Genomic DNA, 23,882 nt, shown 5'->3' on the forward strand with positions numbered 1-23,882 from the left:
GGCCCTTGGCCCTCGTTGACCGGCTGATTGAGAGTGGGGGGTCGTATTGTGGCGAGCACGCGACCTTGATAACCCTGGCGAGGCCGAAGTCGGCCACTTTGCAGGCGTTGTGCTCGGCCACGAGGATGTTGCGCGCCGCCAGGTCGCGGTGGATGTAGTTCTGCGCCTCCAGGTACGCCATCCCCGCCGCCACCTGGGCTGCCATGTCCACCAGCTCCACCAGGTCCAGGCTCCTCCCCTCGGGGGCTGCGTGAACGATTGTTAAAAGTGTTACTTGGTGGGCTGTTTGAATGTTTAAACTTAATAACCCCACCGTTAATGGATATGGATTGTAATTTATATGAATAAATGGGGTGCTTATGGGTCTATTGTTTGTAATGGGAAAAGAATGGATAATACACTGTAACATGATAACAAATGTTAATAGCTTTAAAAATTCAAAGAGTCTGCACTTGCTTGCCATCATTGTCAACACATGCCTGGAATCATGCCCGGAGGCACATTTCTTGTGGTATTGTTGCAACAATCTCGGAATCGTTAATATTTTTTTGAAGCACCCTGTATTCATCCCTCCCCACCTCTGGTCTCTACACCTGATTGGATCGACACTACATGTATCCCTCTATTCAAGATGGGAACAGGAGGAGGATTTCTCCACAATTCCGGCCGTCGCCTGATGATGCTGGTTGTTGTAATTACCGGCGAAACGTCACGGTACTCGAATTGTAAATGTTGAAGTGGGTTTACTCTCCAACACACCGGTGTGCTGCACTAGTAACTAATTGGTATGTTTGTTCACGTGACAAACCTTACTAATTGGCTGTGTCTGGTGGTGGCAGGTTTAACAACACATTTATATCTACACGATCTAACCCAAAAAATGAATCTATTATGGATATTGGTCACGAAAGCCTACGTGTTAAATTGTTCGTTATTTAAAAGAGGGGCGATGTTATGGCATTCGCGTGACGTATGTGTCGCATCATTGCATTGCAGCATGACATCATGGTATTGCATGACGTCAATGTCTCTGAAAATATGGCTGCTGATGATCTCAGACACGAGTCTGCCGTTGTTAATCTTTGAATCTAGAACAGGCTGTGTCACGCAGTCACGGCGACGGTGTTCGATTTGAAATGTAAATGAGCTCTGGGTCGGCCATCGGCATCCAACCCTGCCAACTAACCCAGTGATAAACAACTGCACAAGTTCATCGGTCCTCCCATACAGAGAGCAGATCGCTTGCAAAGCCCATTGAGTCATGGATGCAGCGATAGAGGGTGGGCTCGTTTATTCGCAACAAGACACCGCTGCCAGAGTAAGAGCTATGGTTGAGCAGCGACCTTGGCGACACAACGATATTGCACGATACAAGATATTGCACGACGTGATATGACCTCATCTCTGTTCTCATGCATGCAAAAATTACAATTTAGTTATTGGTCAAACTAACGACACGTGCGTTACAAGTGTTATAGATCACAAAGTGGGCAATGATTAAAACGCTTATAGCATGCTTATGTTGAGTGATGAATACATAACTTGCTAGGTTTGGTTGTGAGGATTCAACAGGCGTGCTAGACGCTTGTCAGCCACGTGGCTATTTGTATGGCTGTGTTGGGTTTCGGAGGATTTTGAATGACACACATGAGGTGGCCCATTCCAAATATCAATTATAAATTGAGGAAATTAATACTGCATCGCAGGCCGAGTGAGGGCACACACTCTGTAGGCCTAGTGAGGGCACGCACTCTACAGGCCTAGCAGTGAGGGCACGCACTCCATAGGCCTAGCAGAGAGGGTACGCACTCTGCAGGTAGTTGGCCAGGCTGCCGTTGCTCATGAGCTCCGTGATGATGTAGATGGGCTCCTCCTGTGTGCACACGGCGTAGAGCTGGATGAGCTTGGGGTGCCGCAGGCGTTTCATGAGCTGGGCCTCCCTGAGGAAGTCATCGCGGTCCATGGTCCCTGCACTCCAGACAGTCGAACCACAGCGACGCTGATCCACAGCGTGCGTTGGCTGGAGGACCTCGCAGGGAATGCCCTGCGAGGCCGCCTCGTGGTAACGATTGCGGATCAGAATCAGACTATTTGTTTATACTGGAGGAATCCGATGAGCTATATAACGCTCTTTTTCACAGATATTCAGTGGGATACTGAAGAAAGGGAGCCATTGCTATCAACGCAAAGGAAATGAAGGCAAAATGGGTAGCCCACGTCATGAGATTAATAACAAATTAATTATCAGGTAAAACTCACTGAGGTAGGCCTCCGATTAGCACAGTTGGCTGCATACGGTGCGAAAGAAGTTCGAAATACATACATGGCTCGTTTTCTGAAGCGACCTGGTCAGAAATGATAGCGCAACAGTGGCTCGTAGTGTGGAAATTTACAGGAGCCACATACTTTAAACGCGTGATGTTTTTTTCTAAATGTGGAGGGAAAAACCGGAGGACCCGGAGAAAAATCCACACAACCACAGGAAGAGAGACACGCAAACTCCAAATATACAGCAGCAGGCGTCAGGATCGAACCCACGAACTGCATAATACCAGGCGAGGTAGTTAACATCTCGCCCCACCGTGGCGCCCCTTGTGAGAGAATTAATGAGAAATAAAATTAACGCCGGAGGGGAGGCGGAGTGAAGAGAAGCGAAGGGAGGCAGTGGAATTGAGGGAAACAGCAGAGACGACATCGCAGTGTTCTATGGGACCTTTTCGCCAGTATCCAAGATAATAACAAGTAAGACTAGGTGTTTACCCTTCGTGGCAAGACAACAGGTGTGCAGATGTTCAAACATCAAATAGACAGCTTTTGCAAGGTATCAATTCTGCATTAACCATACATGCCTGTAGCAATAAACATACCAACAAACACGCTCTGATAATATAATGCATTGTCTTTGAAACGGATTGGCCTACACCAGAGACAGCCTTCTGTATGGCCTTGTCTCACCACCAGAGAACGCCAAAACGCAAACAGTACAAAGACAATGCATGCTTCAGACCAAATAGACACCTTTTGGAAGGCATCGATTCTGCACGAACAACACATATTTGGTGTTTGAACATCTTAACACCTGTTTCATTGCCAGAAAGGGTAAAACATATTCTTATTTTTTATCATCTTAGATACTGGAAAAAGGTCCCACAGATATAACTGCTCGACCCATAGTTCAGATATCACTCCCCACCAATGTCAGCCATGGCTAGGAATCAAACCTAGGTCACTGGGTTTATCGCAGTTCGTTTCATAAAACAGAACATGACTGCAATTATTTACACAGATATGAAACCATCGTTAAATGTCTGCATTTTGGCCGATTGACAAAAACAGCAGAGGTTTATAGACACAATATAAACCCTGTCAGAGGAAGCCGCTCACCCAGTGTCGCCAACTCGGTGAGTCTTATATCAGATCGAATTCCTATTTGCGTTTAACTTAACACCAAATTACATTCATGTGGCCTGCGACAAATCTGTTGACTCTCTGGGCACGAGGTAAAATGCCTTAGTGGCAGAATATTTATGAGAGGCGCCACGGTGTCTAGGAGATGTTAACTCCCTCACCTAGTATACAGGAGGTCGTGGGTTCGATCCCGATCCTGACGCCTGCTGCATATTTGGAGTTTGTGTGTCTCTCTCTCTCATCATGATCACGGCGGCTAGGATATCTTAATTCCCTCGCCTGGTATGCAGGAGTTTGTGGGTTCGATCCCGACCCTGACACCTGCTGCTATATATTTGGAGTTTGCGTTTCTCTCTCCCCGTGGTCGCGTGGATTTTCCTCCGGAATCCTCCGGTTTTTCCCTCCACATTTAGAATGAACGTCACACGTTCAGAGTCATTTGGCTGCTTCTAGATTTCCACGCGGTGACCTATCATTTGCGATGGCCAGGTTCGCTTCGATAGTTAAAAAGACTTTGGAAGGTAATAAACCTTCGCGAGCCGTTTTCGTTCGGGTGACTTTCCGCGGTCGAGGAGGAGTCGCGGCAAACACGGCAACCGCGGCTCACCTTGCTTGAGGGTTTTGATGGCGACCGGCGTGGTCTTGTTCCAGAGGCCCTGCCACACTTCCCCAAACTGCCCAGCGCCCAGACGTTTCACCAGCTGCACGGAGCTGCGGGGGATCTCCCACTTGTCGGCCATGTCCGACGAGAGGCCCTCCGTCTGCGGCATCTCTTTCTGCACCGGGAGGGGGGGGAGGAGGAGGGAAAGAAAAGCGACTGGCGGCTTGGCAAAAAAAAGATGGGGACTCCGCGCGGAGGAAGCGGAGCCGTGGCCACGTCCATCCCGCCAAGAAAGCTGTTTACATTTCAGCAGGATTATGATTATTATTCTTCACGATGTTTACAGCGGTTGGGAATTTAAAAAATTAGAGTCAATGCTTCCGCCCGTTAGATCCACGAGCGGCCCAAAAAGAGATCTTTACCTTCCCTGCAGAGTTAGACTCTGCTTCCAAAGGGCAGTAATATAAACGAGGCAGGCTTGAGAACCAACGACGTTAAAATCTGGTTCCGTGCAAACAGGCGTTCGATAAGTTCCTCGCTCCCCAACCCCAATGCGTGGCTCGTCTCGAGAGACGCGCGCGGACAGACACATCTGCACGCACCTTCAGGCAGGACTGGTTGAGCGTCACGCACAGGCCGTTGGAATTGCGGCTGTAGCTCTGCACCAGCTCCCGCAGGGTCGCGAACTGGTTGCGTCGCGTGATGAAGAAGCTGCCCTTCTCCAGCACCCGGATCTTGTAGTGCTTCACCGTGTCGCCATCGCGTACTGAGGGAGACAACAAAACCCCACGTAACGTCTCCAGCTACCAGGCAACGTCTCCATCTGCCGTCGTATGATCGCCAGCTCGGAGACAAGGAGGTATGAAGACGATTTAATCCGTAGCACGTACAACGTGCACAATTCACGTCATAAGATTTGTTATAAATTGGGATTTTCCTTAAGCGAAACTGAGATATCACGTCACACGGGACGTCACATGACGGGGGACGTCACATGACATTTACCCAACAGCACACGCTATGTTTACGTTTATATATTTGTACGTTGCCCACCGGTGAGGCAGAGTTCAAGAAGCCTGCAGGAGGTTATCCTCTGGAATATCCCGGGGCTGAGCCGTCACTGCCTCACGAGTAGGGTGGGGGGGGGGTGCAAGAGGGGCAGCAGCACCGCTCATGGCGCTGCTTCACCGCACAAGCAGCGCCGTGAGCGGTGGACGGTGATGGGTGACGCTGCGGTGTGGAGAGAGAAGAAGGGAGAGGGAGGAAGAAAGAGGAGAGGAAGGAAGAGAGGAAGGGAGCGAGGAAGGGAGCCAGCGAGGGGCGCACCTGAGAGGGAGTATCCGTGTCCGCTCGTCTCGCTCTGGCGCACCAGAAAGGAGCCGTGAACGTTGCCAGACTTCATCAGCTGCCGCTCCGCTTCGCTTCTTTTAATTGGCCCGAAGAACCACCTGCAGCAAGAGAGAGGGACAGAGAGGGGGGGAGAGAGTTGGAGAGAGGAAGAGAGAGCGGGAGAGAGTTTCCCCGCAGCTCAGTAACCGCCACACGCGCCCCGCTGGCCTCCACGCACCCGTCCCTCAATGGGCACGCGGGACCGTTGCCTCGTCCAGGCACCACGGCCGGCAAGGCCAGAAACCCGGCGCTGGGAACTCAAAGAGGACAATGACTGGGTGGCAAAACGAGTCTGCATGCTTCGCAGAGCGAGACGGGTCGACCGTCTGACAGATTGCACCGGTCAAAGTGCCCGGCTCTGCTGGGCGGAGCATCTGTTTGAAAAGAGCTTTGAAGCTCATTGGATTGCTCCGGCATAAAAAGGGGCTCTTGATTCAGATCTTCTCGCCACGGCCCCCAATCCATCTCCTCGCCACGGCCCCCAGGTCAGAAGGCAAGGAGTGGCTGTACACAGCAGCAGCAGCACGCAGAAAAACCCGTTTCATGAAGAACCCCCCCCCCCCGACCGCCTGCCTGCCCCGTGTCTGCAGAGACACCGCCGCCGCCTCCTCCTCCTACATGCCGTCTGGAGGCGTTTAAACGTCGTCACTACTGCGTCCTCACCAACAGACTACTTGCATGTTTACCAACTGACTACTGCATGCTCAACAACCGACTACTGCATGTTTATCCACTGACTACTGCATGCTTACCAACCGAGTTTCTGAGGTGTGACGAATTTCCCACCGCACGAGTTACGCCCCTACGATTAGCGCGGCTGGCTACATACGGTGCGAAAGAAGTTGACGTACGTCCTGTACAGTGAGGGAAAAAAAGTATTTGATCCCCTGCTGATTTTGTACGTTTGCCCACTGACAAAGAAATGATCAGTCTATCATTTTAATGGTAGGTTTATTTGAACAGTGAGAGACAGAATAACAACAAAAAAATCCAGAAAAACGCATGTCAAAAATGTTATAAATTGATTTGCATTTTATTGAGGGAAATACGTATTTGACCCCCTCTCAATCAGAAAGAGTTCTGGCTCCCAGGTGTCTTTTATACAGGTAACGAGCTGAGATTAGGAGCACACTCTTAAAGGGAGTGCTCCTAATCTCAGCTTGTTACCTGTATTAATTGATTGCTTCTGTATTCACAGAAGCAATCAATCAGATTACAAACTCTCCACCATAGCCAAGACCAAAGAGCTCTCCAAGGATGTCAGGGACAAGATTGTAGACCTACACAAGGCTGGCATAGGCTACAAGACCATCGCCAAGCAGCTTGGTGAGAAGATGACAACAGTTGGTGCGATTATTCGCAAATGGAAGAAACACAAAAGAACTGTCAATCTCCCTCGGCCTGGGGCTCCATGCAAGATCTCACCTCGTGGAGTTGCAATGATCATTTATTTGTCAGTGGGCAAACGTACAAAATAAGCAGGGGACCAAATACTTTTTAAATCCTTTATATTAAGTTCACTTGCTTGCTTGCTTGCGCGCTTACGACCGTGCAAATCTTTCGGTCGTTTTTTAACCCACTTCCCGTGATCCAATCGAGCTGACATTTTGCACACAGACTCGTTGTGCGTGACAATTTATTTTCGTGAAATTTTTTTTTCCAAAATGTTCCACTTTTTAGGATTTTTTTTTATATTTAATTACCAATTGCTTAATGGTGGCAGGCAATCATCTGACCCATAGGTGGCAGCCATCTCAAGCCAGAGGACGAGAGGACTCTAGCCGCCACGCATATAAAGGATTTATAGTGAAAAACTTTGTTTTTACGGGTTCATTTTTTCACTCACTGTACGTGATGTGAAACCCCCACCCACTCACCCACCAACCCACTCACCCACTCACTCCCCCCACTCACCCACCCACTCCCCTCATTCACCCACCCACTCCCCCCACACACCCACCCACTCCCCCCACTCACCCACCCACTCCCCCCACTCACCCACCCACTCCCCCCACTCACTCACCCACCAAACCCACTCCCCCCACTCACTCACCCACCCACTCACCCACCCACTTCCCCCACTCACTCACCCACCCACTCCCTCCACTCACTCACCCACCCACTCCCCCCACTCACCCACCCACTCCCCCCACTCACCCACCCACTCCCCTCACTCACTCACTCACCCACCCACTCCCCCCACTCACTCACCCACCCACTCCCCCCACTCACTCACCCACCCACTCCCCCCACTCACTCACCCACCCACTCCCCCCACTCACTCACCCACCCACTCCCCCCACTCACTCACCCACCCACTCCCCCCACTCACTCACCCACCCACTCCCCCCACTCACTCACCCACCCACTCCCCCCACTCACCCACCCACTCCCCCCACTCACCCACCCACTCCCCCCACTCACCCACCCACTCCCCCAACTCACCCACCCACTCCCCCCACTCACCCACCCACTCCCCCCACTCACCCACCCACTCCCCCCACTCACCCACCCACTCCCCCCACTCACCCACCCACTCCCCCCACTCACCCACCCACTCCCCCCACTCACCCACCCACTCCCCCCACTCACTCACCCACCCACTCCCCCCACTCACTCACCCACCCACTCCCCCCACTCACTCACCCACCCACACCCCCCACTCACTCAACCACCCGCTCCCCCCACTCACTCACCCACCCACTCCCCCCACTCACTCACTCACTCACCCACCCACTCCCCCCACTCACTCACCCACCCACCCACCCACTCCCCCCACTCACCCACCCACTCCCCCCACTCACCCATCCACTCCCCCCACTCACCCACCCACTCCCCCCACTCACCCACCCACTCCCCCCACTCACCCACCCACTCCCCCCACTCACCCACCCACTCCCCCCACTCACCCACCCACTCCCCCACCCACTACCCCACCTGGGCCGTATTGCCCAATAGGCCACAGTCGGCGCTATGCCTACGGCCTACTGAAACAAAATGTGACCATCTCTTTTTGTTGTTTGTATGATAAAAAAATGTAGCCAATATATTTTCTTGAATATTTTATATATATAGGACAGTGTATATACAAAGAGGCAGAGTCATGTCAATCGGGTTTTTTTTTCATAAGGTGAGAGAAATTAACACCGGAGATGAACTTTTCGACATTTTTTTCATTGCAAGATTATAAAAAAAACATCTTCAAGGGATGTTTTTCGCACAATCTCATTCTCAATAAACAGCGGTGCAGGGGAAGACAAGGCGGCATTGTTGTGCTATGGTTGATAGGACAGTTATTTTTTTTATCAGCTTTAGTTTAGAAAAAAACCGCTCCACCCTCACAATTCGTTCCCACGGTGGCGAGATGCATCCCAAGAGCAACGTATCAGCAGTAACGAGGCCTGTCCAGCGGCTGGACGAAGTACCACGTGAAACAAGCCGAGTGCCCGCGGTGGTGGCGGCAGTAACATGGGGGGGCAGCAGCAAACTGCAGAGAGTCATCACTGAAGGCCTCGCGAAACAGAAGTAGTGCCCTAGGGCCTACAAGAACCTTCATCTGGCACTGCGTGGTGCCGCCACACCTGCGGTACGCGCAGGGGCGCTGCGAGCCATTTCTGGGGGGGTTATTCAAGATCCGACTGTGGAAATCCTCCCTCCTCTTTCTCCAGACTCACTTTCACTGCAATAGCTACGGATCGTTTTTTAACCCCCCCTCCCCAATACAATATGTTAGGCTACAACGACATATTTACATAAGTTTAGTTGCACCGGGTATTGAGTTTAGAAGACGGTGTCACAGTAGCAGTATTAATAAATTAATAAATAAAAAGATTTAAAGGTTACAATACCCACAATGCAGTTATCGTGCGTTTTTCTTTCGTGCTCATGCCAGTTCGCAAACAAGCCAGTAACGACATTTCACGGTGCGTGTATTTTTCGTAAAACGTAATTATTTGGCATTTCTGGTTCATTGCTGGAACATTTATTTTTAGTAATTTTTGATGAGCATTTGTTTTATTTATCTTTGTTGATGCGCCCCCCTCCCCCCTTGAGGCCGAATGGGCCCCTGTGTGTCCCTTGACGCTCCCACGTACCCCCCCCCCCAACCGAAGTTGCGCCCCTGGCTACGCGGTACGCGCACCACCTCGGCCGCCAGCCAGGGCGAGTTCCCATCATCATTGGCTGGTGACGCCCCAACAGCAAGCGTTCTGTCATTACGCTTCGCGAATACAAACTCCACCGCTGCCGCCCAACCAGTCCGCACAAATGGGCGCTCGAGGGCCGCGGAGGAGCGGAGGTGAGAACATTGACAAGCGACAATGGTTGTTGTGACAAAAAAACACCGCCGTGAGACGCCCCGCGCGACGGCGATGTAAATATTAGGACTTGCCGCGCCGTGCGCCCACCGCCAGACCACGGGACTCGGATCCGGGGTGCTTCAAGAAACCAGACCGCCGTTCACAAAGCGCTGTAAATCCTGCGGAATTGCACTTGGGAAGCCGGCTGGGTTTTCGCCTTGATGGTTTATGGCATGGGGGGGCAAGCCTGCGCTCGTATCACTGGAATGTCTTCACCATGCTTGGTTTTACGGAATGCCCCCGCACATGTACCGATGTCCACACGCAATTTTGTGTTGTTGTTACTACACTTGCAGATACATTGAATGGAGGTGGGTGTTTAGCTACTCAAATGCACATTCATTTTGTGCTAAATACTGTAATGAAATATAATCAGTTTAAAAAAGATATATTTAAAATGTATACTTCTCCGGCTAAAGAAGGATGCTGCCGCATCTGAGCTGGGCCCAAAGAGTGATCACCGTATATTCGTAGAAGGAAAAGGTTGCATCATAGAAGACGACCTGATGGTGATGCAGCCAGTGATGAGAAGGAAAGGGCCACTATTTGGTCACCAGATGTAGGATTGACAACGGGAAAATTAAAAGTGTGTAGTTCAGAAAATTTTAAGAAATTTAAAAGACCTAACAGAGAATGGCTTGACAACATATAAGATTGGTGCCAGAAGGATGTGGCCACTACTTGAGCCATCGTGGCGCTGCAAGAGAGAGAGGAAAGTGGAAACAAATTACAAAATGTGCAGTGGACACCTACGAGGCTATCTGCTCATGCATCGTGATGATGATGATCCCTCCACCTCCTCCCTGCCGAAGCACCTTGAGACGCGCATTGGAGGGACAAGTGGAAATCACGTGAGGGTGGCGCTTTCAGATGGGCTTCTGTGGTCTTCTAGAACAGCGGTCCCCAACCTTTCTGGCACCAGGGACCGGTTTCGTGGAAGACAATTTTTCACGGACCGGGGGGGGGTCATCATTGGGTCTTTCCCCCTTTTTAAAGAAGCTCTCCAGCGACGTTTGTTTTTTACTCATTTTGGCTACTAGGGGTTAGAGCTTGTGGGCTCACCAACACTGTGACTGAGACAAGTGCGCAGTGCGGGAAAGAGGCGCGGACGGAAGTGGTAAATAATAAAATAAAGGGGGGGGGCACGTGCGGACTCACCGCTCTCACCTCCGGCTGTGCGGCTCGGTTCCTAACAGGCCACAGACCAGTAACAGTCCGCGGCCCAGGGGTTGGGGACCCCTGTTGTATAACGTCCGTCTTTCCGATATCAGAAAACCACTTGGAGCTATGCAATTTTAAATCTAGATTGAAAACTCATTTCGTTAAAACTGCTTTGTGTTTATTTTGTTGTCCTTCACTGATTAACATGGCTGGCTATGTAAGGTGCAAAATAAGTTCAACATATATGCATACATACATACAGACATGCATACATACATACATACAGACATGACAGGTATCAGAACGTTGGCACAAAAATTCAACAATAGCTGAGAAGTGTGCAAAAAAGCGTGAATAGATGAATGCTGAGAGACAGAAAAGGGGAACATGGATCAGGAAACGCACGGAGGTTAAGAGGCCTTACACCGACTGCTAAGGAAAGTAAGGGGGGCGCCACGTTGGCAAGATGTTAACTACCTCGCCTGTTATGAAGGAGGTCGTGAGTTCGATCCCGATCCTGACGCCTGCTGTATATCATTTGTGGCCAGGACGCGCTTCTGAAAAAGAGCTGAGTGTGCCTTACCTGGTAAAATAAAAATAGTTTAGTGTTGTAGTTTAATCTCTAGCAATACAATGGCCGCCTCTTCAGCACCGTAGTCGTGAGGTTTATCAGGCTCTCCGATCTTAAATTTACATGCAAATTCCATCTCTAGCCCCGCCCACTTACCCTTGGGTTGCGCCCATCTCAAACCTATATAACCTCTTGCTGCAGCAGCTCTCCCGCTATATTTCTCCTGCCTCAGCAGTTCGCCTGCTGTATTTATTCACCTGAAGACGATTGCTTGTGTTGCGACCGAAACATCGTGATTTTTATTATTTTTCTATCTACGTGACTTTACCGAAAGACCCAAAGAGTATTTTATAGTTTAGTTTCCCTCAGAAGACTTCACCTGCTCGGGTACTCGTAATGTTGAGCTACAACCTTCAAAGGGCCCTTAGTTTTATGAGGCCTAAGTTAATGGTAACGTTTTGTGACTTTCACATAGAAGCCTGGCAATGGATGTTTGGCGGCCTGACCAAAGACAGCCATCTGGAATGGAACATTACGGTTACGGTTTTTGGCCCGAGGAACTTATCGCAACTCTGCATCCAAGTGCGGCATAAATTCCCTGCTCAGGGGGTAACCCTCGCTGCGTTTGAGTGAAACACCTCCAACACGGTCACACCTCGCATTTCCCGGCGAGGAATTCGGCACCACAACAAACAATGATCGCGGGTTTTTTTCTACGAAAGATTTCAATATTGGCACGGGCGTTTTTTTACGTGATTGGCCTTCCCCCCCGCTCCTCCTCCCTCTTCCCATAATCATCCCCATCCCCCTCGTCCTCCTCCACCACCAATCCCCTTTCCCATGTCAGAGGTACACCTTGGAGGTAGACTACCTCCTCCTCCCCGCTTGTAACGTCCCCCCCAGGGAAGAGGAAGACATCCGCAGACATCACGGAACTTTACAGGTTTAACCTGACCACACGGCGTCGGCTAACGCGGGAACGCCGGTCGGAATCCCCGGCACCAACGTACGCGTTGAAAATATGGAACCCTCCCCCCTCCGCGATGCGTTGAAATAACATAAACTAAATCAGAAAAGTGATCGGCCTGACACAGTGGAAGCGTTCTGACGATACGCGGGAGCCAGGCATTGAGGTCAACAGGGAGGGGGGAAAATAACGAAACTGTACTGGATATTAAATTAAAAAAAGTCTTAAGACATGCAGCGAAACGTCCTTGCATGGAATCACTCCGATCAAGTGAACTTATTGGGAGGCAGACTACGCATGTGGAGAACAAAGGGCACTTTTGCCCAGTAGTGGAAAGATAATGGTTACAATATGCTCATCTACAACATAAATATGCAGACAATACCGTAAATATAAATGTGTCCTTAAATCTACCACCACCCGACACAGCCAATTAGTAAGGTTTGTCGCGTAAACAAAACATGCCAATCAGTCACTCGTTCAGCACACCGGTGTGTGTTGGAGAGTAAACCCACGACATTCACAATTCCAGTACCATGACGTTTCACCAGTAATTACTTTTGTTTATTACATTAAATACCACCTCCTACAAACATCTATTCCTCCACGTAAAAATACATTTTATTTTTGACAAATCCCATCAGCCACAATACCCTCTTGGGAGTGAATAATTTCAGCAGCGCTGTGGTTCAACCCGAGCAGAACTCTTGACAGTAGTTAACTCCAGCGCCCCCTTTGTTTATTCTCAGGAGCTGAATGGAGTTCAAAATATGAAAAATAATAGGTTTCACCCTTTCTGGCAAATAAAACAGGTGTTAAGATGTTCAAACACCAAATATAAATCTTTTGTAAGGCATTGTGTCTGCATGAATCACACAGAGTACTTGTGGGGAACATGCAAACAAACAAACACGTGGCTCTGATAACACATGCAGTGTCTTTGAAACTGATTGGCCTACACCAGAGACAGCCTTCTTTAGAGCCTCATCTCACCACCAGTGTCAGCCCAGAGGACACCAAAAGGCAAAACACAACTCACAAACACCTTGTTGTTAAAGACCCAACGCAGAAGATCCCTGGCTGGGTTTCATCTTCCACGAAGCTGCTCATGGTCCACTATAACTCGCATCCACTGGCCATGGCAGCAGCAGATGCGGCCACCTGATGCACACCTTACTCCTCTTCGCTCCCTTTGGAGCATGAGGCCACAGCAAGCCCACGCCATGTTGTCATCCAGAACAGACCGTACACAACGTACAATGATGTGATGCCCCGATCTACAAATACGAAGGAGACATCGCGGCGGTGATGATACACTCTTCCGCCACTGCTGCTGACGCGGTCGTTATCTGGGCTTGCGCACCTGAATGTGAAATTGTAGTTTGCTGCTCTGCATCTATAGCATCATCAGCCGTACGAGAGCAGGAGGGGGACCACGTGGAATGCATTTACTCTCCGACGAAGCCATCAACCAGAGTCCGAACTTAAGACATCGAATTGCATTCGTACAAGACGAAGAGAAAAAGAGAGCTCGTGCATTAGAGCATGGCTCTTATTAATTCTCTCTCTCTTCTGCATCTTTCTCGTTGTGTCCAGCAATCTTTAAACATTTGGCGTTTGGACTTGTGTTTGGACTTGTGTTTGGTTAAATAGCAACAGCGAACGTGTCCCAGAATCGACGCGGCTCGCATCCCGGGGGGGGGTGGCATTGCGAAAACGCAGACGCGATCCACGCGGCTGCACGGTCCGTCGTAAAAAACAAGAGGTCGAGCAGTCTCATGAAGCTCGAAGTTTTAGTGCCGTAAGTCACCACCCCCCCCCCACAGCGTATATTTTACTCTCGGCGCACTGTACAGCGCGACGGTGCTTACATCAACACGGCGGCGCCCCTCTCCAAAGGCTCTGCGGTTTTGGAAGACATCTGGGGCCTGGTTTATGTTTTAAGACTTGCTGCCTGCCAAAATCACATTTTTTCTCTCTTGTTGTCAGCAGCCAAAATTCAGCGGGAGGCATAAACCCCACCACCCCCTTATCCGTCAGCGACGAGTTGACGTTGGCAGGGCCGCGCCACTGTGACGGGAGCCTCGCGGGGGGGCTTTGCAGGTTGTCGCGGGGTGGTGGGTGAAACATTTCCCCGTTTTTTTTGGTGGCCAATGGCATCGTGAAGTCGGGTCCCATCGCGAGGCACCAGAGGTGGATGTCACTCGAGCCCGAGTGCAGAAGCGAATTAGCCCAGGGGGAGACAAATCGCCCACCTCCCACAATTCGTCCACAATCTCGTCTTAGATCTTGGGAGCTAAGCAGGATTTTTGAGCCTGGGTAGTGTTTGATTGGTGAGCCATTTGGGTGCCACGGTGGCTAGGAGATGTTAACTACCTTGTCCGGTATACAGGAGGTTGTAGGTTTGATCCCGACACCGATGCCTGTTGTATATTTGGAGTTTGCGTGTCTCTCTGGCTGCAGTCGTGTGGATTTTTCTCCGGGTCCTCCAGTTTTTCCCTCCACATTTAGAAGCAACATGCGTTTACGGTATTTGGCTGCTGTAAATTTCCACACGATAAGCCACTTTATTGAGCTATAATTTGTGATAGCCAGGTAGCGTCTGAAAAAGAGCTGTATAGCTCAATGGGCCTTACCTGGTAAAATAAAAGCTATTTATTTATATTATTTGGGTCTTTCGGTAAAGTTATGTAGATAGGTTAAAAGAAAATAACAAAAACTACGACATTTCGATTGCAACACAAGCGGTCGTCATCAGGAAAAGGGGTTAGCCTCTAAAGCCAAACTGTTCATAAAGGTTTGAAATGGGCATAGCCCAAGTGTCAGCAGCATGGGCGGGGCAGCTGATGTTAATGTCAGTGATGGTACTCGTAGAGGGTGACAACGGCTCTGGTGGTGGGTTTCCATAAATTAAAGGGCTGCCAAGTAATCATTGCACCTCGCTTTACACACTCACAATGTTGATGGTGGAGGTTGCTGCTGGAGGTGATGGTACTCGTAGAGGGCCACGACGGCACTGGTGGTGAGCTTCCACGAATCAAGGGCTACTGCTAGTGGTGATGGTAGTAGTGGGCAGTGATGGTCCCGGTGGTGGACTTCCACCAATAAAGGGCTGCCAGGTCTAAAATGGAAACATTACAGCCAGTTATGACAAACTGGTTGATAACGTCTTTACAGTGATCGGTTGAAATTGTGTCTATGTCTGTATATATGGATGGCTTCATGAACGAATATTTGTTGATAGCCAGTGGGTTTGCAAAGTGGCTTCGTCTTAGAGAAATCAATTTCGTGTGAGCCTACCGCATTAAAACAATGATCAGCCACAGCCGAGGTATTGGTCCTACCGTGTGTCAGTCTGTCTTGTGTTCACGAACATAGTCCGAGACATGTTGCTTAGTTTCCCCAACGTAACTACTGCCGCAGACACAGCTTAGTTTGTAGACGCCGGGGTATTGCATGTCAGGGATCACATCCTTCACAGATGGGATCACGTAATAACGTTTTAATTACGTTATCCCATCGGCGCTGAGGAGCCATGTCAGTGCAGGGGGTAATGCAGCAACATCGATTGTTGTATTGTACTATTATTCAACGTCTTTGCTCCCTGCCTTCCCATACCCCGCACTGACCAATGAGTTTAAGTACAGTTAAACAACTCCCACAACCCTGCATGGCTTGGGGAGGCCCTCATCCAGCAGTGGATTGACGCAAGGGCTGTGCTTGCACAACGCTTACGAGCAACTCTGGAGGTGGTCGCGTGGCTCGGAGGTCAGAGTGCTGAGCTGGCACCACTAAGGACCTGGATTCGAATCCAGGTTTCAGCCACATGCCGTTAACGAATGACTGCAGGAAAAAAAAACCCATCACGTTCAATTTGTTTGTGCATTGCATTTGGCTAAATTCCATCTTTGAGAATTAACCTATCAGTTTGACTGTCACGTCACAAGCCTCACTCTCGTTCAGAGAGGACACTCCGAAGGGGTTCTGAGGAAGCTCTGCGATCTCCGCTTCTGTGGGCCATTCTCCAAGACAGAGATGTTGCGCTGCTCCAAGGGCTCCGCATGGTCGCTTCGGTTTCGAGAGTGTCGCGGTCTCCGGTCAGAAGGCCCGGAAGGAGTCACCGGCTCATGTTCGGGGATCCATCGCCGAGCCCGAGCCAGTTTTTGCAAGCGACTTCAAACGCCGTTGCGTCCCAAAGAGCTTACGGCGTGCGATGAGTGCGCATCCGCGTTGGACTGGACTCGTAGGAGTGTGCGGTAGGATATGCTCAGACTTGCTTTCGCACACTCGGGATCGATCTAGGGGAGAATAAAAACGTAATATTTGACGACTCTCGACTCAATTGGCCATCCGCACTCCCACATCACCCCCACCCAAGCACTGGACGTCCATGCACTGGCACGCGGGACGTCGGTATTCCTTAGTTTGGATGGGACACTGAGGCCTTCACCCTTGATGGGCTCTGTGCCTACTTAAGTCCAACACACAACCAACGGTGGTGGAATTGCAGACGTTTCAGACTATAATAATCATGTTATATCTTACATGTAATATATTACATGTTACCGAAGGCGCTGAACATAACACAAACGTCATCTGATAGGCCAAGGGAGAGGCAACTAATGAAGAAGACAAATAGAAGCCAGTTCAGGGAAGTGAAAGCGTGAGAAAGTAAACGCGAGTTGACAGGCGGTGGTTACCAACACCGCCGCTGCCTCCCAATCTCCGAACACCCCCTGGGCGCTTGCTCCAAAGCGGCACAGCAGCAGAGAGCACAGAGCGTGGAGGGGCACCGTCATTCAGAGTGTGGAGGAGCCACACGTACAGGGTCGATGAATCTGAGATAACTCGGTTGTCTGCTTTTGAGAGCCTTACAAGTCAGAAGGAGAATCCTTAACTCCACTCTCAACCCCATAGTAAGCCGGTGAAGTCGGGACGGGGCTGATATGTTTGCCGATCGCCTGTTGCTTTGCTGTTCTGCAGCATAAACGTTTCGATTGTTAAATGAAAAGTGGCTGTACCTCAGCTTGTTGCCATGGGCTGCCGCATTCATGTCCCCAACTGCACGAGAGGCATTCACAATAACGCGCAAACAATTCCCCATTGAAACGCATGCACTCGTTGCCTAATGCACGCATGTGTAGGGGTGTTAGAGAGAGAGCCGTTATGCATGGCAGCTTATGGGAAACAAACACAGTGGGCGGGGCTACGTGAGTGCACGGGGGGGTGCTCTCAACGACGTCCGCACCAGGCAGCCCGGGGCCCCACCCCTCAGCGGGGGTTGAGTATAAAGGGGGATGTGTCAGAGGGCTCGGGGCAGAATGTTAAAGCTAAACCAGTGAAGACCGAAGATCGTCTAGCTAGAGCCCTGGACTCCCCTGGGACGCCGCCCTTGTCAGGGCCGCGCAGGACCGAGCCAGCGGCGTGGTCCCGAGAACCAGAGCTAGTGCTCTGGGACTCCGGGTACCGTAGCCCGACTTACCAGTGTCGGGCCAGACAGCCTCCCCTAGCCCGTTAGTGGAGGACTAGGAGGTAGGTCAGAGATAGCTAGCAGTGTATTCCCAGCTAGCCGGGTGAGGGGGCCGATACCCCCTCTAGTATTGTATGTCCACAGTTGTGACTACTTGTACGGAATAAATACGCGTGCCTCACCAACGGTGTCCAAGAGTCATCAACGGTACTTCACATGCACCAGGAAGCCGAGTCTATTTGCGTAGGGGGCCCGACTCCTCTGAAGGTTCTTTAAACCGTCCATTCACGAACATTTGGTTGGATATTTAACCGCCCCCCGCCCCGTCTCTTCCGGGAACCGCAGCCAGAGGTTGCTCAAATGCAGTAGGTTCTAGTTGGCATGCATGTGGGGATGTTCCTTATCAAAGGCTCATATCTGTTTGTGGTCCTCATCACTCTGGCGGGGGTGGGGGCCCGGCCCGAGTGATGTGGGACGAGCACTGCCGACTGTTCACAAAGTGGCACTCAGTCCACAAACCCCAGAGGGACGACGACGCGAGGCTGAGCCACGCGTACCCTGGGCAGTGCGCTTACCACAGTGGCGACTTAGAATTCGGTGGAGGCGCAGTGCGTATGGGGTTGCTGGAGGCAGAAAGAACCGACCATGCTAAACTATGTTTATTTTACCAGGTAAGGCCTACTGAGCTAAATAGCTATTTTTCAGAAGTGAACTCGTTATCATACATGATAGGCCAACAAAAGTGGCTTATAATGTGGAGATGTATAGCAGCCAAATACTCTAAACACACATTTCTAAATGTGGAGGGACAAACCGAAGGAGCCGGAGAAAAATCCACAAGAGAGAGACGCAAACTCGAAATATACAGCAGGCATCGAAGGGTTGGGATCAAACCCACGACCTCCTGTATACCAGGCGAGGGAGTCAACAGCCTCGCCACGCGTCGACTGAGCAGGGCGGGCGGCCGTGCCGACGTACGATCCCCATCGCCACTCGTCTATAACACAACTCGTGAATCGCGAATACAACATTTTTAATTCCCCCCGCCGATTCCTGCACCCAGCCCACAGCCACCGCTCGCGGTGCAGGATGAGCCCCACGGGACGCGTGACGCACACCCTTGGTGGCTCCCCCACCTAAACTCTGTGGTTCCCAACGATCTTTGTGTACGGTGGCCCCACGCCAACCCTCACCACCGGCCCTCACGTCTCCACCCCAAGTGGGTTACTAAGGGCCCCCAATACTAACACAGAGAGATAGCTCGCGTGTCCATGCCTCTTAGAAGACGCGGTGTTCGCCAGGCATCGGCTTCATGATGCGTCCGTGTTTTTGCCGTGCATCACGGCGCTGACCCGTTCCCCCCCCCCGCTCACATTTGGAATTTTTCTCCTGCACGGCATCCACGCCCGCATCCTCTGTGACTCCCCGGAACGGCCTCCACTCCCTCCCCCCTCACCCGGGGGGTTGGGCGCGACGCACTGGGTGGGTTTTAAAACCGCTGACTCGAGCCTTTTGCCAATTTTTGCTGGCGGTGAACAAAAAATAATGAACAAAAATCACCACAAAAAAAGACATCGGGGTCCATTCCGTGAATATGACGCCGAGAAATGTTTGCAAACACTTAAAGTACCGCTCTCCGAGCTGCCTCGCTCTTGCCTGATCGCAAACAAACGGAGCGAGCGGTGGACGCGTGGGCAAGACGCGGCCACCACCGGGCCCTCTCCCTGCCGGCGGGGGGGGGGTCGAGGACATATCCACCACCGCCGCGTATACCTGGAATGCACCCCATCTTGTCGGGAGTGGAGAAACAAGGTGTGGAGAACAAGCGGGGCTGTGCTTGGACAGTGCTCGGATGACTAAGACGGGTTGCCCGAGAAGGATGTGACGAGTTTCGACACCGGAGAGGAATGGAAAAAAAATGTGCACAATAAAAAAAGATGGTTAACGGTGGAAAAATAACTCGCGCGAGACGGGCGCGGTTCAGACACCAACGAGCGCGGACAGGGCCCCTACTTAGAGACGCTGCGCAAAGAAGTAGAAGCAATTGGGAGCAGGGGAAGAGAGAAACCCAGGTAGATCGGCGCAGCGGGTAAATGTACGAGTATATGTTGAACTTTTTTCGCGCTGTACGCAGCCAACCGTGCTTATCTGAGGTGCGGGGGAAGGACAGCAAACTAAAAGCACGAAAAAAATGATGACCCAGAGCAGTGTCGTCACTCGGGTTGGTGTCACACAGTGCGGTAACTCACGGTGTCACCTCCCATGGACGTCCTCCCGTACAGTACATGTAAGCTGGGCTTACGAAAAAAGTTTTTGTTATAACTAACTACAGGGATATTTATTATTAAAAATAATAAATTTCTGCTAAAACACTGCACAAAAGTTGTATAGACAGTCATTTTGGTGTCACTCCCTCTGATGGTGTCACCCCCCCGCACCCCCCGCAGTGACGCAGTGACGCCACTGACCCAGAGCTGGAGACAGGAGACCTATTTGGTGCCAATTTGTCTGGCAGCATCACTGCGGAGGAGCGGAACAAGTGATGATGACGACGATGACGATGGTGGCGGGCACTTGGATGGGCACCCACCGTGCGTAGAGCGGGCGCTACAGACCGCTCCGCGGCCGCGTTGTGGGCAGTGGAGGGCAGTGCAGTAACATCCGCTGTTGTACTGCACTTCTAAGCTCCCACGTACATGCTCCCTGGCTTCGCCAACCCGCACCCTAGACAAGCAGCTCTAAGCGAAACGCAAAAATAACTAAGCGGCCAGTGCACCTCCATCGCATCCCAGCCCCTCCACATAAAACACAAGTATTCTGACACGTTCCATCAGCTAGACGGCCTCCTGGAAACGCATCACTTCAGCTACAAAATAAACCTCTGGACCCGTTTCGACATTCGTTGTCTCATTGGCCGAGTCACAACTTGAACCGATAACGCCGGCGACTGACACCCGTGAGTCATGTTGTGCAAGACGGCACATCGGAATCAGGTGCCGGCGGTCAGCCACACCATCATCACTCACATCCACACCACCATCACTCACATCCACACCACCATCACTCACATCCACACCCCCATCACTCACATCCACACCACCATCACTCACATCCACACCCCCATTACTCACATCCACACTCCCCTATTCACCCACATCCACACCCCCATCACCCACATCCACACCCCCATCACCCACATCCACACCCCCATCACCCACATCCACACACCCATCACCCAGACCCACACCCCCATCACTCACATCCACACTCCCCTATTCACCCACATCCACACCACCATCACTCACATCCACACCACCATCACGCACATCCACACCACCATCACTCACATCCACACCACCATCACTCACATCCACACCCCCATCACTCACATCCACACCACCATCACTCACATCCACACCACCATCACCCACATCCACACCCCCATCACCCAGACCCACACCCCCATCACACACACCCCCATCACTCACATCCACACCCCCATCACTCACATCAACACCCCCATCACCCACATCCACGCCCCCATCACTCACATACACACCACCACCACCCCCATCACCCCCATCCACACCCCCATCAACACCCCCATCACTCACATCCGCACCCCCATCACTCACATCCGCACCCCCATCACTCGGCATCTTGACTCACACAGCCCGGGAACTCCCCCTGCTCCCATCACTTCCTGCTCACAGGTGTCCCAACTCTGGGGGTCCCCGTGTCCCCCCCCCCCCCCGTGTCCCCCCCCCCCCGTGTCCCCCCCCCCCCCCGTATCCCCCTCCCCCCCCGTGTCCCCCTCCCCCCCGTGTCCCCCTCCCCCCCCGTGTCCCCCCCCCCGTATCCCCCTCCCCCCCCGTGTCTCCCCCCCCCGTGTCCCCCCCCCGTGTCTCCCCCCCCCCCGTGTCCCCCCCCCCCGTGTCTCCCCCCCCCCCCGTGTCTCCCCCCCCCCCCGTGTCCCCCCCCCCGTATCCCCCTCCCCCCCCGTGTCCCCCTCCCCCCCGTGTCCCCCTCCCCCCCCGTGTCCCCCCCCCCCGTATCCCCCTCCCCCCCCGTGTCTCCCCCCCCCGTGTCCCCCCCCCGTGTCTCCCCCCCCCCCCGTGTCCCCCCCCCCCCCGTGTCCCCCCCCCCCGTGTCTCCCCCCCCCCCCGTGTCTCCCCCCCCCCCGTGTCCCCCCCCCCGTATCCCCCTCCCCCCCCCGTGTCTCCCCCCCCCGTGTCCCCCCCCCCGTGTCTCCCCCCCCCCGTATCCCCCTCCCCCCCCGTGTCCCCCCCCCCGTATCCCCCTCCCCCCCCGTGTCTCCCCCCCCCCCGTATCCCCCTCCCCCCCCGTGTCTCCCCCCCCGTCCCCCCCCCCCCGCGTGGCTCACGTCTCGCTCTGCTCGCTGGCCGCCGGCGCGAGGAACGTGGAGGGGGCGAAGCCCTCGCGGGACTCCCCGGGGCGCAGCGGCGCCAGGCGCCTCGCCCGCCACCAGCCACGGGTGGCGGGCGCCCCCCCCCTCGGCCTCCTCCTCCTCCAGCACCTCGAGCTCGTCCCCGCGCACCAGGCTCAGGTCGCTCTCCGTCCTCGCCTCGTAGTCGAACAGCGCCACGAAGCGCGGCCACACCTTGGGGGGGGTCTCCGCGGCGGCGGCCTCCCCCGGGGTCTCCGCGGCCGGGCCCTGGGCTCGGCTGCCGCCGGGGGGGGTCTCCTTCTGGCTCTCGGTGGGGGTCTCCTGGCTCTCGGTGGGAGCCGCCGGGGTCTCGGTTCGAGTCTGGCTCTGAGTCTCTGCGGCCGAGGCGGCGAGGGTCCCCGTGGCCGGGGCGAGGCTCTCATGGTCGGCGGCGCCCGTGAAGCCGCGGAGGCGCGGCGGTAGAGGGGACCCCCCCTTGCCCATCTCCCCGCTCGGCCTCACGCGGCCCCGCTCCGCCTTGCCCAGATGGCTCCCCATGGCCTCCCGCAGCGGCTACCGCCTCATGGCGCTGCCGCTGCTGGTGGTGTTGGTGGTGCTGGTGCGAGGAGACGGCGAGACGAGGGGTGAGAGGCAGCAGAGAGGCTGCAGAGAGGCTGCCCTCCCGTGTGGAGGGAGAGGAGACGCGGGTGGCTGCGGCGTGGAGTCAGACGAAGGCGACTGACACCTGCCTGGGTGCCGAGCGAGCGGGCGAGAGGAGGCGGCACGAGGAGGCGGCGGCTGCTGCGAGCTCCGCCCCGCGGTCACTGCCCCCGCTGTGGGCTGAGCGCCGGGACCCCGGGAGGCCGCGCGCTTCGCGGGCCAGACGCGGACCCCCCCCCCCCAATCACCCCCTCAACCCCTCCCCCAATTACCACCCCCAATCCCCCCCCTCCCCCAATTACCACCCCCAATCCCCCCCCTCAACCACCACCCCCCCCAATCACCCCCCCCCCTCAACCACCACCCCCCTCAACCACCACCCCCCAATCACCCCCCCAACCCCTCCCCTAATTACCACCCCCCCTCAACCACCACCCCCCTCAACCACCACCCCCCCCAACCACCCCTCCACGAGCCTCTCTTTATCATCTTGGCGCACTCAGTCGCCTGTCGCGTTTCAAGTCGTCCGGAGCCGACAGTCGGACCGTGCCACACCCTCGGCTGGTGAACAAAGTTTAGCGTCAAATAGTTGACATCGTTTCTCAAATTTCTCTGTTGTAAGATTTAAAACTAAAACAAAAATCGTGCTTCCACGATCCCTCTCCCGTTCCTTCTACGCGCTTTACAACTGCCGTAACTCACCTCCGTGTTGCGAGGGAGGTAACGCATACCGTTAACTCACACGGAATAAGCGGAATGCGGATTAGCGTGTCTATTTTTAGCTTCTGTGAAGTTGGGGGGTGGTGGTGGTGGAGCGGGTCAATGATTCAGTGCCCACGTGACCGCACACCGCGCCAGCCGGTGGCATACATCCCTCGATGAAAAACGACGTCAAAACGCAGACGGCATA

General features: G+C 53.2%; 1 protein-coding gene across 1 annotated transcript in view; it reads right to left on the reverse strand.

The window, feature by feature from the left end:
• LOC144944603 (tyrosine-protein kinase Src42A-like) overlaps window positions 1-23,204 on the reverse strand; it is a 39,002-nt gene extending 15,798 nt beyond the window's left edge. Inside the window, 7 exon segments of the mRNA XM_078872909.1 lie at window positions 65-246; window positions 1,810-1,968; window positions 4,016-4,184; window positions 4,612-4,775; window positions 5,336-5,457; window positions 22,310-22,431; window positions 22,433-23,204. Coding sequence (XP_078729035.1) covers window positions 65-246; window positions 1,810-1,968; window positions 4,016-4,184; window positions 4,612-4,775; window positions 5,336-5,457; window positions 22,310-22,431; window positions 22,433-22,870 — 1,356 coding nt within the window. The 5' untranslated portion in view covers window positions 22,871-23,204.
• Window positions 23,205-23,882: the final 678 nt, after the last annotated feature.

This window comes from Lampetra fluviatilis, chromosome 2, assembly GCF_964198595.1.
Source record: "Lampetra fluviatilis chromosome 2, kcLamFluv1.1, whole genome shotgun sequence".
In the NCBI taxonomy this organism is placed as follows: domain Eukaryota; kingdom Metazoa; phylum Chordata; class Hyperoartia; order Petromyzontiformes; family Petromyzontidae; genus Lampetra; species Lampetra fluviatilis.